The following is a 15,905-nucleotide window of genomic DNA, read 5'->3' as shown; positions in this document are numbered from 1 at the left end:
TGAACAGCTCCATTCTGAGGAAGCTTGGGTGGTTTTGAACAGATGTAGAGACATGACAGAGTTCATTTAGTACATAATCAACAGATAATAAGAGGGTACTCAGCGAAATAGCAGTGAATTGCAAGTGCCATCAGCCTTTTCAAAACAGGAAAATTAGACATTTTTATCTCCACATGCACAACAGGGTCAGGAGAAGCAGGAAAAGACTAATTTAGAAGCCTTTTATTAGGTTCTAGGGTTTGAAAAAAATGTTGCTGTAAGGTTCTAAAAAACTGCTCTCTCGTTATGCACTGTACCTGTCTATGGCAGATAATATACTTCTCTATAGGGGTTATATGAGGATTTATACTTCTAGGTATGTGGGTATTTCCCTAGAGCCCAATTCTGCAGAGCTCTCAACTTCTGTCTTCACCAAGAATTAGTTCATTCAGTCCCTTGCAGGATTAAACCTCAGGTATTCTGTGAGTAACATATTTTTACTGCTAAATACTTCCGTCCATTTCACCAACTTCATAGCCCTACAATGCCTATAATATTATATTTATAGGGAGCATTTATGGGTGAAAGGCTCAGACTATTGCCATCAGCTAGACACATAATGTATACAGCATAATGAAGTTGCTGGTATAGCTGAACAGGGTTAGCCTGCTTTGCTCCCCTCCTGACTGGCCCTAGTCCTTGACTCCAATGATGCATTACTTTTCTGGGGCTCAAGCTAAAAATGTCACCCCAGGCTAAGTGCACCTAAGATCCTGATCCAAACTTCAGCCAGGGAGCACACACAACTTAGTCAAAATGGAAAGTGGAAACATTATGAAAAGTCCTCTCTGCTTCCCTTTCACGTTTCTCCTTTGATCACTGGCTCCACACGTCATTTACTGTTGCTGTAAGTCTGACTCCTCCAGTCCCTTGAGAAGCATAGTACTAGCTCTTGTGCTTCTGCAGACTGCAACTGTCTCAAACTGCTCCACAAGCCACTTTGCTCTGTCTGGCCATATGGTACAGCAGATATTAGACATTCCCAGACACATGGGAAATATGCAGTTTATACAGACAGCATAAACTTGTATCCAGGCTAACACTACCGTTAATATACCCACTTACCACCTTACTATCTCCTTGCCCTTAAGATTGCCTCTGGTTCAGTATTCTGTGTACTGATACAAATACAGTGAGTATCTCTAAAGCAATTGACTGCAAACCCTGATTAGAGCCTGATGGAAACAAGCAGTTGGATTTCCCCTGTGTTATAGTACTCTGTGCTTATTAAAGAAACACAGATTGGGGATAGCCAACAGAGTTCTGCAAAAAGGCCTTGAACAAGGGCCTCCACACTTCATGCTGCAGCTTAAATACAACCAATAGCTCATCCTGCCATCTAGACACACAGTTTCATTTTGAAGGTCGCTCTCAGTCGATTGTCATAAAGAAACGCAACAGGTGTGCTCGTAATTGTGCCCTATTTGGACAATTCCCGACCCTCAAACTCTATATTAATACCTGAGAAGGCTAACATTCTGGCACTGGGTTGCTGTCCTGCCTGCATGATTGCTGGTTGGCTAGAGGGTTGTTTGTTTGGGGGGGTTGACTTACACAGTCCATGTTTAGCTTTCAATGCTTCTTTCCACTTAAAAAAGGGCAAAATAGCTTTGAACATAAAATTCATCCATGCTGTCTCCAGGAATGTGCCATGGTCATTCACCAGACCACAAACATTTCTACGAGGCTACATGTCTACTGAGTTTGCCTGCAGGAGCACAGTCACACAAGTTAGATTACTTGCCTCTTTAGAGATATCTGTGTAGTATGTGTTCTCGCCTTAGACATCTGAAGAGGAAAAGGTACTTTGAGCTGACACACATTCTAGCTGGTCTGATGACGTGGAAATGGTGATGAAAATTGCTTAAAATGAACCTACCAAGAGTGACGTTTGAGAACCTTGCAAGAAGTTTATAAATAGAGAACCTCATGAAAGCTTTGCAAAATTCTCACTCTCTCTTTTTTTTTTTTTTTTTTTAAATGCCAGGGTAAGTAAGTGTCTGCATGACCTGGGGCAGTTCGGCATTTCATTCCCAACTCACTTCTATTTTCATATCTTCCTATTTTAACAATGTCTGCAATTCAATGTAGGATCAGACTCATGTTTAGAAACCTATTTTTTCTGTGACTTACACATTTCCTAATGCTTGAAATTTATCTTGTTGTAACAAAGACTAAAGCATAGGATTAAATTCTGAAGAGACCAAGGGGGATAATTCTGCTTAAATCTCAGTGGGATCAGGAAACCTTCCATAAAGAATTCTTGTCTTGAATTCAGATCTCAGCATATATCCTGCTTCTTTATTTGACAAAATCCTGCATATGATTCCTGTCATAGGTGCCGACTCCATGGGTGTTCCGGGTCTCAAGCACGCACTGAAAAAAAAAATAGGGTGCTCAGCACCCACAGGGCCAGATTAACTTTCTGTGGGCCCCGGCACTCGGACTATGGCCTTGCCCCTTGCTCCGCCCCAAGGTCCTGCCCCCACTCGGTCTCTCCCCCCTCCCCCCGCCAAGACCCTGTCTGCTACTCCACCCTGAAGCCCCACCCCCACTCAGCCTCTTCCCCCGAGACTCCACCCACCACTTGCAAAGGGGGAGGGGAGGGAGAGGAGCACCCACCAGCAAAAGCAAAAGTCAGTGCCTCTGATTTCTGTTCATGTTCATCTCTTCCCCCCCCCCGCCCGACATTAACACAGTATTAAGATGTGCACCTCCAGTGGCTCAGATTGTACAGTTCTACTGTAACTTTTTAAAGCCTCCATTATACATGATGTTGCAGCAGCTCCAGTGAGAGATCTGCTGTGGGGAAAAGAGAAAGGGGCCTATACCCACCTCTGTCATTAACTCCTTATGTGACTGTGGGCAAGTCTCTTCATGTCTCTGGGCCAGATTTACAAAGCTATTTAGACACCTAAGGATGTACTCTGGATTTACAAAAATGCCTAAGAGTATGTCTACACTGTAATGTAAGCCCATGTTTAGTAGAACTTGAGTTCGCAGACTCTGGGTGTAGTAACCTAGAGTTTGAGCATCTATAAACATTTGTAACTCACAGGTTCGAAATTGTTGAACCCTGGGTCCAGACCTGGAGCTCCCGCATCTACCCTGCATTATGTGGGCCTGAGTCCAACCACCCATATCCCAGGCTTCCTAACTCCTCCCAAAATATGGCCACTCTGTTGTTTGTTTGCAGTGTGGGAAAATTTAACTGTCCACCAAAGTTGGCTGTCCAGAGAACAAAGAAAGTTGACCTGTGGGATTGTGAAATACTTTTGGCAGACTCTCAGACTGAGTCCATCTGCAATAAGGCTTGAACTCATGGTCCCGGTTTGACAAACTCTCAGACCCTCCACCCTCCTGGGACTCTGGGTCCAAGATGTGGTTTGGCGTGATGTGTGTAGACCGAAGTGGGATTAGGCTTGAGCCCTAGTTCTAACCCTGGGTTTACATAGCAGTGTAGACATACCCTAAGAGGTTAGACACTTCTGTAAATTCAACATTAGGTGTCTGTGTGAATCTTTAGGCACCTAAATTCTTTTGTAAATCTGTCCTTCTGTCCCTTTGTTTATTCCCCATTAAAGTGGATGTAATAACATCTAGTTCACAGGTTGATGTGCTACTTAAATAATGTTTGTACAGTGCTTTGAGATCTTAGGCTCACAGACGTTATGGCACTGCAACATGTTGTTATGTTTGAATGTTAGATACAATAATTTAGAAAATGCAGGAATATACCACCAAGCAACTCTTAGCATTTCATCAAAGACAGGTTTAACTATCTTAGTTTTAGGTTGATTGCTTAATTAGGTGAGCAACTGAATTGAATTAATTCATCAAAACTAATTTGAAAAGATCTCTCGAGGCTGTAAGAGCTTGTGTCTATTATTTGTATTTGTTGCTTTGGGTCTATGCATGGTTTTGTTAACAGCAGTCTTAATCTTGTTTGATTTTAATTGCATTTGGTCAGTTTCAATGGTGGTCGTTTCTTTTTACTTTTTTTCTTCTCCCACCATGTGTAAATCAATCACGGCTTGATTTAGAATAAGGGCTTTCAGTAAAATGATTCTTACCAACTTAACTACATTTCACCACTGTCCTCACAAGCACAGCCTAAATCTGGCTGTGAGGTGAAATTACTTCATAGGAACTCATGTTGAGTTTTTGGAACCATGTTTCCTGGAGTAGTATTTCAACAAGCATGTTAGAACATAAGAATGATCATACTGGATCAGATCAACGGTCCATCTAGCCCACTATCCTGTCTTCCGACAGTGGCCAATGCCAGGTGCCCCAGAGGAAATGAACAGAACAGCCATTCATCAAGTGATCCATCCCCTGTCGCCCATTCCCAGCTTCTGGCAAACAGAGGCTGGGGACACCATCTCTGCCCATCCTGGCTAATAGCCATTGATGGACCTGTGCTCCATTAATTTATCTAGTTCTTTTTTGAACCCTGTGATAGTCTTGGCCTTCACAACATCCTCTTGCAAGGAGTTCCACAGGTTGACTGTGCATTCTGAAAAAATACTTCCTTTTGTTTGTTTTTTAAACTTGCTGCCTATTAATTTCATTTGGTGGCCCCTTGTTCTTATGTTATGAGAAGGAGTAAATAACACTTCCTTATTTACTTTCTCCACACCAGTCATGATTTTATATCATATCCTCCCTTTGTCATCTCTTTTCCATACTGAAAAGTCCCAGTCTTATTAATCTCTCCTCTTACAGAAGCTGTTCCAGACCCCTAATCATTTTTGTTGCCCTTTTCTGAACCTTTTCCAATTCCAATATATCTTTTTTGAGATGGGGCGACCACATCTGCATGTAGTATCCAAGATGTGGACGTACCATGGATTTATACAGAGGCAATATGATATTTTCTTTCTTACCTATCGCTTTCTTAATGATTCCCAACATTCTGTTCACTTTTTGAACCGCCGCTGCACATTGAATGGATGTTTTCAGAGAACTATCCATAATGACTCTAAGAACTCTTCCTTGAGTTGTAACAGCTAATTTAGACCCCATACGTTTATATGTATAACTGGGATTATGTTTTCCAATGTACCTTGCTTTGCATTTACCAACATTGAATTTCATCTGCCATTTTGTTGCCCAGTCACCCAGTTTTGTGAGACCCCTTTATAGCTCTTCGCAGTCTGTTTTGGACTTAACTATCTTGAGTAGTTTTGTATCATCTGCAAATTTTGCCACCTCACTATTTACCCCTTTTCCCAGATCATTTATGAATATGTTGAATAGTACTGGTCCCAGTACAGACCCCTGGGGGACACCACTGTTTACCTCTCTCCATTCTTAAAACTGACCTACCCTTTATTCCTACCCTTTGTTTCCTATCTTTTAACCAGTTACCAATCCATGAGAGGACCTTTGCTCTTATCCCATGACTGCTTACTTTGCTTAAAAGTTTTTGATGTACACTATATCCACTGGATCCTCCTTGTCCACATGCTTTTTGTGACCCCCTCAAAGAATTCTTGTAGATTGGTGAGGCATCATTTCCCTTTACAAAAACCATGTTGACTCTTCCCCAACAAATTATCTTCATCTGTGTCTCTGACAATTTTGTTAATTACTATAGTTTCAACCAGTTTACCCGGTACTGAAGTCAGGCTTAGTGGCCTTTAATGGCCAGGATCACCTCTGGAGCACTTTTTAAAAACTGGTGTCACATTAGCTATCCTCCAGTCATTTGGGACTGAAGCTGATTTAAATGATAGGTTACAAACCACAGTTAAATGTGAAATTGCAGGACTACTGAGTTCCTTCAGAACTCTTGGGGGACTATCATCTGGTCCTGGTGACTTATTACTGTTTAGTTTATCAATTTGTTCCAAAACCTCCTCTAATGACACCTCAATCTGGGACAGTTCCTCAGATTTGTCACTTAAAAAGAATGGCTCAGGTTTGGGAATATCCCTCACATCCTCAGCAGTGAAGACTGATGCAAAGAATTCATTTAGTTTCTCTGTAATGGCCTTATCGTCCTTGAGTTCTCCTTTAGCATCTCAATTGTCCAGTGGCCCCACTGGCTGGTTAGCAGGCTTCCTGCTTCTGGTGTACTTAAATTTTTTTTTGCTATTATGTTTTGAGTCTTTAGCTAGCTGTTTTTCAAATTCTTCTTTGGCCCTCCTAATTATATTTTACACTTCATTTGCCAGGGTTTATGCTCCTTTCCATTTTCCTCGCTAGGATTTAACTTCCACTTTTTAAAGGATGCCTTTTTGCCTCTCACTGCTTCTTGTACTTTGTTTAGCCATGGTGGCACATTTTGGTTCTCTGTTTTCTAATTTGGGGGTCAAGTATCAGAGGGGTAGCCGTGTTAGTCTGAATCTGTAAAAAGCAACAGAGGGTCCTGTGGCACCTTTGAGACTAACAGAAGTATTGGGAGCATAAGCTTTCGTGGGTAAGAACCTCACTACTTGCATCTGAAGAAGTGAGGTTCTTACCCACGAAAGCTTATGCTCCCAATACTTCTGTTAGTCTCAAAGGTGCCACAGGACCCTCTGTTGCTTTTTAATTTGGGGGTATACATGTTGCATTGAAGGCTCTCTTGGGACTGATTATATTTTAGTACCCAATAATCTGGTTGAAATGGAATTAAGAATCTTCTCTGTGCTTTCTGGAGAAATAACCTAAGAAATTTAATTAAAGAACACCAAAGAGGTGGCAGTTTTTTGTTGTAATTCAACTGAATTACATTGAATTCACTGAAGACATTTGTGTCTTAACACATTTTGGTGTGAGTATATGTAAATAAATCATGTGGGCTGGACATCCCTAAGACCAGTTTTGCAAACAGATCTATCAGTTTAATAAAATATTTTCAAACAGCATTTCCTTTTTGTACAATTTCTAAACTGATTAATAGTGGAGCCACGGAGGAAACACTTTTTGCTCTCCAGCGGATATGACGTGGACTAGAGGGAAGGAAACACATTATATGTGGAATTTTGCCAAAGCAAAGTATTGTTTGTGTTCACAAAAACCAAGGGTGAAAATGAAAACTGCCCTTCAGGACAGTAGAGTTGTCATAGAATCATAGAATATCAGGCTTGGAAGGGACCTCAGGAGGTCATCTAGTCTGACCCCCAAAATGCACTGCAGAAGCCATTTGCTTAAAGCAAAGTGGTGCTTGAACTCACAACATCAGCATCACTCCATATAGCACTGCTCTATAAGTACTCTGCACTAACCCATTGTGCCACTGGAGCCCACTTCCACCCTAAAAAGAGGGGAGGGGTGCCAAAATGTGGGGGCAAATTCGTGAACACTAATGATTGCCTGTCTGTTTGTCTATCATTCATATTGCCCATATCACCATAGTACCGGGGTCGGCAACGTTCGGCACGCGGCTCGCCAGGGTAAGCACACTAGCGAGCCGGGCCAGTTTATTTACCTGCTGACGCGGCAGGTTCGGCCGATCGCAGCCCCCACTCACCGCGGTTCGCCGTCCCGGACCAATGGGGGCGGCGGGAAGCGGCATGGGCCGAGGGATGTGCTGGCCATGGCTTCCCGCCACACCCATTGGCCCAGGACGGCGAACCACGGCCAGTGGGGGCCGCGATCAGCCGAACCTGCCAGTGCAGGTAAATGAACTGGCCCGGCCCCCTAGGGTGCTTACCCTGGCGAGCCGCGTGCCAAACATTGCCGACCCCTGCCATAGTACCTGACCTATATGAACAGAGTTTTACCCTTTTGCCATAAAAATCAACATTAACTGATGGAGACGGTGCTAGTTTATTATGGAGGAAATCCACTAATACTTGTGAAAATGTAAATATGCCCCAACACAAACCTGGCAGCTTCAGCCTCCAGCCAGCAAAAGGTTTTACATGAATAAATCCTGAACTTCAGCTTAACTGGCTGTTTGTTTCTTTTAAAAACATGTGTTTTCGGGTCACAACGATAAATGACTTTTGTTTCTCTTTGTTTCACTAGAATGATTACAGGAAGTTATCTATGCAATGCAAGGATTTTGTTGTGGGTGTACTGGATCTCTGCAGGGATACAGAAGAAGTGGAGGCTATTCTGAATGGAGATGTGAACATAAAAGTGTGGCCTGAGCACCCCCGCCCAAGCCTGAGCAGAATTAAACTTGCCATTAAATATGAGGTCAAAAAGGTAAGATCTTTCCTTTAGTTGGTAAAACATCCATTGCTTTCAGTGGGACCAGGGTTAATCCTTGGAATTTAGCCTTTCTATGGCTTTATTTGCAGGTGGTTGCACACTTTAATATTGAAAATGTTACCGTTAAACTGTTAATTATTATGGATATGGTGGTGCTTTTACAATGTTAAAAGGAAGGTTGGATGGCTCAAGGGATTGGTAAAATTATATAGGGGCCTCTCATCTCTAGGGTAGCTTACACAAGTAGGACTGTGGAAAAGTTTGGTAGTGGTTTCAAGTCACTGCCATTGCAATATGCAGTGTTACTGTAGCAGTGTGAGTGCCAGGATATTAGAGAGACAAGGTGGACAAAGTAATACCTTTTATTGGGCCATCTTATGTTGGTGAGAGAGATAAGACCTGAAGAAGAGCTCTGTACGAGCTTGAAAGCTTGTCTCACAGAAGAGTAGCTGGGGCTTCAATACAACCCCCAGATTGCAAATGCAACTAACAAATGTCAGAAGCACACTCTCAGTCTAAGGGATACATCTACACAGCCCCCCATCTCCCCCCAAAAAACCCTCACGGCAATGAGTCTTAGAGTCTAGGTCAACTGATCGGGACTCTCGGGGCTCAAGCTGTGGAGCTAAAAATAGCAGTATAGACATGGAGGCTTGGGCTGGTGCCTGGGCTCCAACACCTTCCCCCCTTACCAAGTTTCAGAGCCCAGGCTCTGGCCTGAGCTCAAACATCTACACTGCAACGTTTAGCCCCACAGCACAAGGCATAGTTGACCTGAGACTTGCTCTGTGGGTCATTTTTTGCTGGGTAGACATACGCTTAGAGGGAGATACCAGCCTCATCAGATCACCCAGTTGTTTTCCAAACTTTCAGACATCATCTCGGTCTTATCCAGACTGAGCTTCAGCCAGTGAGCTCTGAGCCATGCCCCATGAATGTCAGTGGGACTTATGCTCTGAAGTCACTTAGGTAGTTTGAAAAAAACAACCCCACTCGTTATGTAGTGCCACAGAATAAGCATGCCCCACACATAGCATTTATGGAGGAGAAAAGGCCCCTGACTAGATCTGGTGAGAAAACAGAATTCCAATTCCTCAACAACAACAAAATAGTTTTTGGGGGGAAAATTGGCCCCCATCAGGTCAAAAAGACAAAAACTCGACGTTGTTCACCGAACTTGAATTCCATAATAGTCTGTTTTGGGCACACTGAAATGTTCCCACAGAAGGCATGTTTCAGTGTTTGCAAAATGTTCCCCGAGATCCCCAGCTAACAGGTTGCCCAAGAACCTGGGAGCCACGGAGCCTGGGTGACCAAGCTCCCCTCTACCCTGCCAGGTACTGGGATTTCTCATAGAAGATCCCCCTCAACAAAAAACGGAAACCCCAATACCCTACCCCTGCTATTGCTCACAGCTAGGAGCTGCTGAGTGAAATTAACAACTGTCTGACTAGTTTCATGGCTGCTATTCAGCTGTAGGGAAACTAACAAGAATTATGTCAATTTCAGTCAGCTTCCTGGATTCCAAGCACCCCACCAGTCCAAATGGTGGACTACTGGAGAACCTGGACTTCCCCAATCAGGGTTGGGGAGCCCAAGTTTCCCAGTCAGATGGACTGCCAAGGTCTCGAAGCCTGGTAGCCTGGGCTCCTCAGCAACCTCCCTTGTGGGTTTGCCAATTCCCTGGAAAGCTACTGGGGAGTTTGGGAGTTAAGGATCTCAGGGCTTCTGGGGACATGGGCAAGCTGTCAGAAACCTGCTTGGTTTCCATCAAAATGTCATTGAAATCAACACTTTCCCATTGAACATTTCTATTTCAAGAAATTGGCATTCTCTGGTTGGAAAAAAAATGTTCTGCTGGAAAATTTCTGAACAGCGCTACTCTGACACAAGGAACTGGCAGACTAATGGGCAGGTAATAATGCCAATCTGAAGGGATGTACACATTGTGAAAGAGGTGTATTTTGACAGTGGATCTGAAGGTGCTGGTTCTCTCTTACACACGGTCCTAAATGACATATTCCCACATACTAAAATTGGCATTCTTGACAGTCTACATATGCGATTTTCCAGCAATGATGCAGTAACACTGAGATCAGCAATAGTGTAAGCACCATTTTAGTCAGGAATAGGGCCATGGTTTTCATGAGCCTGTCTCCACTATGCTTGTGCAGTAGCTACTGCCAGTGGAGTTGTAGATGTACCCATAATTCCATACTCATCCTCAAGATTCACCCTCCAGGAAATGACTGAGAACCATGAATGGTATAATATGGAGAAGTCTGTGTATGTACTCTTTGGATAAAGCGAGAGCCCTGGAGATTGACATCCTCTATCTGTCACATTTCATAAGCAGTAAAAAAAAAATGAAGCAACCCCTAACTCTGCTCCTATTCAAGACAATGTTCCCTTTGAAATCATAAGCAAAACCTTTACAGACTTCAGTGCAAGCAGTTAGGTCGACACAGAATGCTTTTGAAAATCCCTCTCTGATACCATTGAGAGAATGAGTGCTGACATGGCAGTAAATAAATTTAACTCATGCAAAAGTATTTTCTGATTTTTTTTTGACTGAATATCCAGAAGTTACACTTCAGCATTTGCTAAAAGGCCTTATCAGGCTAAAATACTCCTGCGTCACTTAACCTCAAGAAAGAGATCTTGGCGTCATCGTGGATAGTTCTGTGAAAACATCCATTTAATGTGCAGCGGCAGTCAAAAAAGCAAACAGAATGTTGGGAATCATTAAGAAAGGGATAAATAATAAGACAAAAAATATAATATTGCCTCTATATAAATCCATGGTACACCCACATCTTGAATACTGCATGCAGTTGTGGTCACCCCATTTCAAAAAAGCTATATTGGGATTGGAAAAGGTTCAGAAAAGGGCAACAAAAATGATTAGGGGCCTGGAACAGCTTCTGTATGAGGAGAGATTAATAAGACTGGGACTTTTCATCTTGGAAAAGAGACGACTAAAGGGGGATATAATAGAGGTCTATAAAATCATGTCTGGTGTGGAGAAAGTAAATAAGGAAGTGTTATTTACTCCTTCTCATAACACAAGAACTAAGGGTCACCAAATGAAATTAATAGGCAGCAGGTTTAAACAAACAGAGAAGTATTTTTTCACACAACGGACAGTCAGTATGTGGAACTCTTTGCCAGAGGATGTTGTGAAGGACAAGACTATCACAGGGTTCAAAAAAGTACTAGATAAGTTCATGGAGGATAGGGCCATCAATGGCTATTAGCCAAGATGGGCAGGGATGGTGTCCCTAGCCTCTGTTTGCCAGAAGCTGGGAATAGGCAACAAGGAATGGATCATTTGATGATTACCTGTTCTGTGCATTCCCCCTGGGGCACTTGGCATTGGCCACTGTCGGAAGACAGGATACTGGGTTAGATGGACCTTTGGTCTGACCCGGTACAGCTGTTCTTATAACCCTGCCTTCTTGGAGCTGCTGTTGTTCATTTCTGATATACTGACCAAATTCATTCAAAAGTTATTAAGTGTTTTATTGATCCCAGCAAATTCTTTTTGAAATAGACACTGCATTAATCCCATCCACTCTGTGTTGAAGCAGAGAGTGTAAGAGTTAGCTATGTCTCTCTACTAGCTCTGCTTCATTAATGTATAGAAAAATAAATCAATATTAAAAAAAATTCTAGGACCTCTTCTTCCACTTTTCCAAAAGTAAGTGCCAACGTTGGATCACTCATTTGATCAGGTCACATTTTTAAAGGTAACTTCTTCTGCATTGATGTTACAGTAAGAGAACTTAATTAGTGGAACAGATAGGGATGTTGAAAGGGGATCATCAAAGCTGGTCTTCTGAGCGTAAGGAAAATATTTTGAAAGCAGCAAAAGAGAGAAGGAATGGTTTCGTTTTAGAAAAATATTTAAAATGTTCTGCTTTATGGAAGCATGCTCTGAATGAAAAATTTGGTTCTGGCAAATACCAGGTCTGGGAGGTGCAGATTAATGATTTCAACAATGTGCTTTGATGGAAATTGGGCTCCGATAACTGGGCTTAAAGACTTGTTCCAAATTTTCCAGCTAACATCTGCTATCTCCTTCCCCCACCACCTGCTTACTTCTGCCTCTCAACAACATTGCTTTGTTAGCCAGAGAAGGTCTCTTCCTGTTATGGAAGCAGTTAATTAAAGAGAAACTTAACTCTTAATTTAAATGCTTTCATAAGGGGGAAAATGGTGTGGAGCTAGTCTGTATAACAGAAAGACAAATTATTCTTCCCAGGATGGTGCAGCTATGCACTGTCCCATACTCGCAGTTTAGTATCAAGACTCCAGCCATCCCCAGTTGAACTCCCTTAAACAAATTGGGCCAAATTCTGTGTCTTGAACAGGTGCCAGCTCATTGACTTCTGTGGGCTTGTACTGTTGTAAGTCAGAACAGAATTTGCCCTTGTGTCCTTTTAGAAGGCTAACTAGTCCGAAATACCCTTGTACTGTATCATCAAAGAATGATCCCTAGAAGACTAACAAGGTAATAGCTAAAGCAAAGCTTTTGAGAACGCCAGACACTTTTGCTGAGCACATCAAGTCCTCTCCACTGCTTTCCTTCATTCACTGTTTCTTCTCACAAGTACTGTACTCGTCTCCTAGGTACAGAGAACTTTGAAACTGTGCGTTGGACAAGATGTAGCTGAACTGCTGTGTCAATCATTGCACTGCCTTCAGTATACCTGTTCCATCAGCTCTTTAGCCAGCTCATTTTCAGAGGCTCATCTCCAGTGAGTGCATTGTTTCATAATGCATGCCCACAGCGTCCCTATTGACTTGCCAGTTCTGCAGCATCAGATGAATCCAAAAAAAAAAAAGTGTTCTGATTTGTTGTATGCAGTTGAGATCAACTACATATTTTGTCCTTCTGTTACAAAATATATTCTTCAAAACTGATCATCCTAATTTGGGCACCATTTATTGTAAGTACTAGATCAATTACATAACATATGAATACTGTCTTCAGTAAATCTTGTGTTGGTTCTCTGTGTAGCATTTCGCAGTCTGTTCTTGTCTATATTTCTCTCACCATATTTCTATTATCAGAGGGGTAGCCGTGTTAGTCTGAATCTGGAAAAAGCAACAGAGGGTCCTGTGGCACCTTTTAAGACTAACAGAAGTCTTGCATCTGAAGACTTAAAGAAGACTTGCATCTGAAGAAGTGAGGTTCTTACCCACGAAAGCTTATGCTCCCAATACTTCTGTTAGTCTTAAAGGTGCCACATATTTCTATTGTATATATTCTGATATTGGACCTGGGCAGGCTAGAGAGCAGCTGATCCTGGACCCAATTAATAAAGAATTCAAGAAGGGTAATATAATTAATGCCAGTCATCAAGGGTTTATGGAAAGTAGATCCTGTTAGACTAACTTGGTATATATATATTTATGAGATTGCAAGTTTTGTTGATAAAAGTAATAGTCTTGGCGTAATATACTAAGACTTCTGTAAGGTGTTTGACTTGGTACTGCACAACATTGTGATTAAAAAACGTAAAACAATACAGTTAACATGGCACACATTAAACAGACGAAAAGATGGCTAACTGACAGGTCTCAAAATGTAATTGTAAACAGGGAATCATCATTGAGCCGATATGTTTCCAGTGGAGTCCCGCAGGGGTTAATGTTTGACCGTATACTAGTTAACATTCTTATCAATGATCTGGAAGATAACAAAATCATCACTTATAAAGTTCACAGATGGCACACAAAGTGGAGGTGTGGTAAATAATGAAGAGAACAGGCCATTGATAGAGAGGGATCTGGATCACTCTTAAGCTGCGTGTAGTCAAACAATGTGTTTTAGTATGACTAAATACATCAGGGAACAAAGAATGTAGGCCATACTTACAGGATGGGGGACTCTATCCTGGGAAGCAGTGACTGAAAAAGATTTGGGGTCACAGTGGATAATCAGCTGGACATGAGCTCCCAGTGTGACGTTATGGACAAAAGGGGGGGCTAATGGTTGCGTAAACAGAGGAATGGTGAGTAGCAGTAGAGAGGTTGTTTTATCTCTGTATTTGCCACTGGTGAAGCTGCTGCTGGAATACTCTGCAGTTCTGGTGTCCACAATTCAAAGATGTCGAAAAAAATTTCAACAGAGTTCAAAAAAGAGGCATGAGAATGATTAGAAAACCTGCCTTATAGTGATAGATTGAGCTCATGGAGTCTATTTAGCTTAACAAAGAGAAGGTTAAGGGGCAACTTGATTACAGTCTATAAGTACCTACATGGAGAACAAATATTTAATAATGGGCTTTCATTATTGGCAGTGACTTATGGTAGCAGGTTGATATTTATCATACACTGTATTGCTAAATAGATGAACAATCTCTATACAAAAATGTAGTGATGAAAATACACCAGCAATGACTTCCTTCCGTGGAAAGAGGTATAAAGGCATTTGAGGGGTGTGTGTATAAAAACTTTCACTTTGAAACTTACTTCCAATTTAGGGAAATCATATATAGTGTGCATGTTTTGTGGTTTTTTTTATGGATGGATTCTGGATCTTGTTACACTGATGTAAATCAGAGTAACACCATCAAAATCAGTGAAATTACAGAATATTTATATAGGCGAAATTGAGATCGGCATCTGGCCCTCAAAATGTAAAAGACAGCTCTGTGAAGGAATGCTGCTTGACCTCCATCCCACACCTGAAGCACCAAAATCACTAACCCACAAATGGGGAAATCTAGCCAGCAGGCTGACTTATGTATGACAGTCCTCCCCGTCTCTGGCAAATTCAAGGTGCAAATGTCTTCTGAGTTATGGCTGATTGAGCTCTACTTATACTGCAATCCTGCAGCAGTGGAACCAGAAATGGACTTGCTCAAGTTTGCAGCTTTTGACTGCACCCTGGGACTGAGATGCCCCGGTATGTACTTGGGTAAAGGGAAATCACTGCTCTCAAGGTGCAAAATGATATTTCAGCAATATCAGGCTGTCTGAGTGGCACTGCTGCTGGCAAATTCAGTATTCACATCCTCTACCCATGCCAGCAGCTACCTGGGCATTCTATCAGCTACAACAGAACTGTCCTTTCCAACTCCCACTTGGCTTTCTGCTTCCAACATTCTGGGCCAAATCATTCACCGGGAATTCCTGGGAATTCCCATTCATTTTTGCCATTTTTAGACCAAATGTTATTTTGGGTACATTATATAAGATTGTCAGCTGGTATATCAATGTAGCTCCATTATTTTAATAAAGCTGCACTGACTTACTCCAGTTGAGAATCTGTCCCATTATTATTAGTAGTCTGAAATGTGCTCTGTTGGTTTTTTGCCTTCTTCAGCCCATGAAGATATACGTGGTAGAGAGAAGTAAAGATATTCTGACATAAGTGCACTTAGATAGGACAGAGCCTGAAATATTCCATATTGTGTTTCAGTGGATGACAAGAAAGATCTTAGTAACTAAGTCACCCATTAAAATATATATGAAATATTATAGTTTTTCATCAAGTTGGCGTTTCAATGTTCACTCATATTTGGATTCAAAGTTTTACTGAGTATTTGATATTCTATCTCCTTCTACCATTCTGCTTCTCGATTCATGTCTTCCTATTAGCGATCTAACTGCCTACGGTAGGCTTTCCTTGATGGAAGTCCTCAGCGCATAATTTATATTGTCAATCTTTATTTAGTGGTCCTGATTTTAGTTTTTCAACTGAT

General features: G+C 41.9%; 1 protein-coding gene across 5 annotated transcripts in view; it reads left to right on the top strand.

Annotated features, from left to right (window-relative positions):
- Positions 1–15,905, top strand: part of TRPC7 (transient receptor potential cation channel subfamily C member 7) — a 205,694-nt gene that overhangs the window by 118,079 nt on the left and 71,710 nt on the right. For all 5 annotated transcript variants that reach the window (XM_065555041.1, XM_065555043.1, XM_065555039.1 and 2 more), the window contains one exon: positions 8,002–8,184. In XM_065555041.1, the coding sequence (XP_065411113.1) occupies positions 8,002–8,184 (183 nt within the window). The remainder of the gene's footprint in view (positions 1–8,001; positions 8,185–15,905) is intronic.

Source organism: Chrysemys picta, chromosome 8 (genome assembly GCF_011386835.1).
Source record: "Chrysemys picta bellii isolate R12L10 chromosome 8, ASM1138683v2, whole genome shotgun sequence".
Lineage (NCBI taxonomy): Eukaryota > Metazoa > Chordata > Testudines > Emydidae > Chrysemys > Chrysemys picta.
The sequence above is the reverse complement of the archived record's forward strand: the minus strand, read 5'-3'. Positions and strand labels throughout refer to the sequence as shown.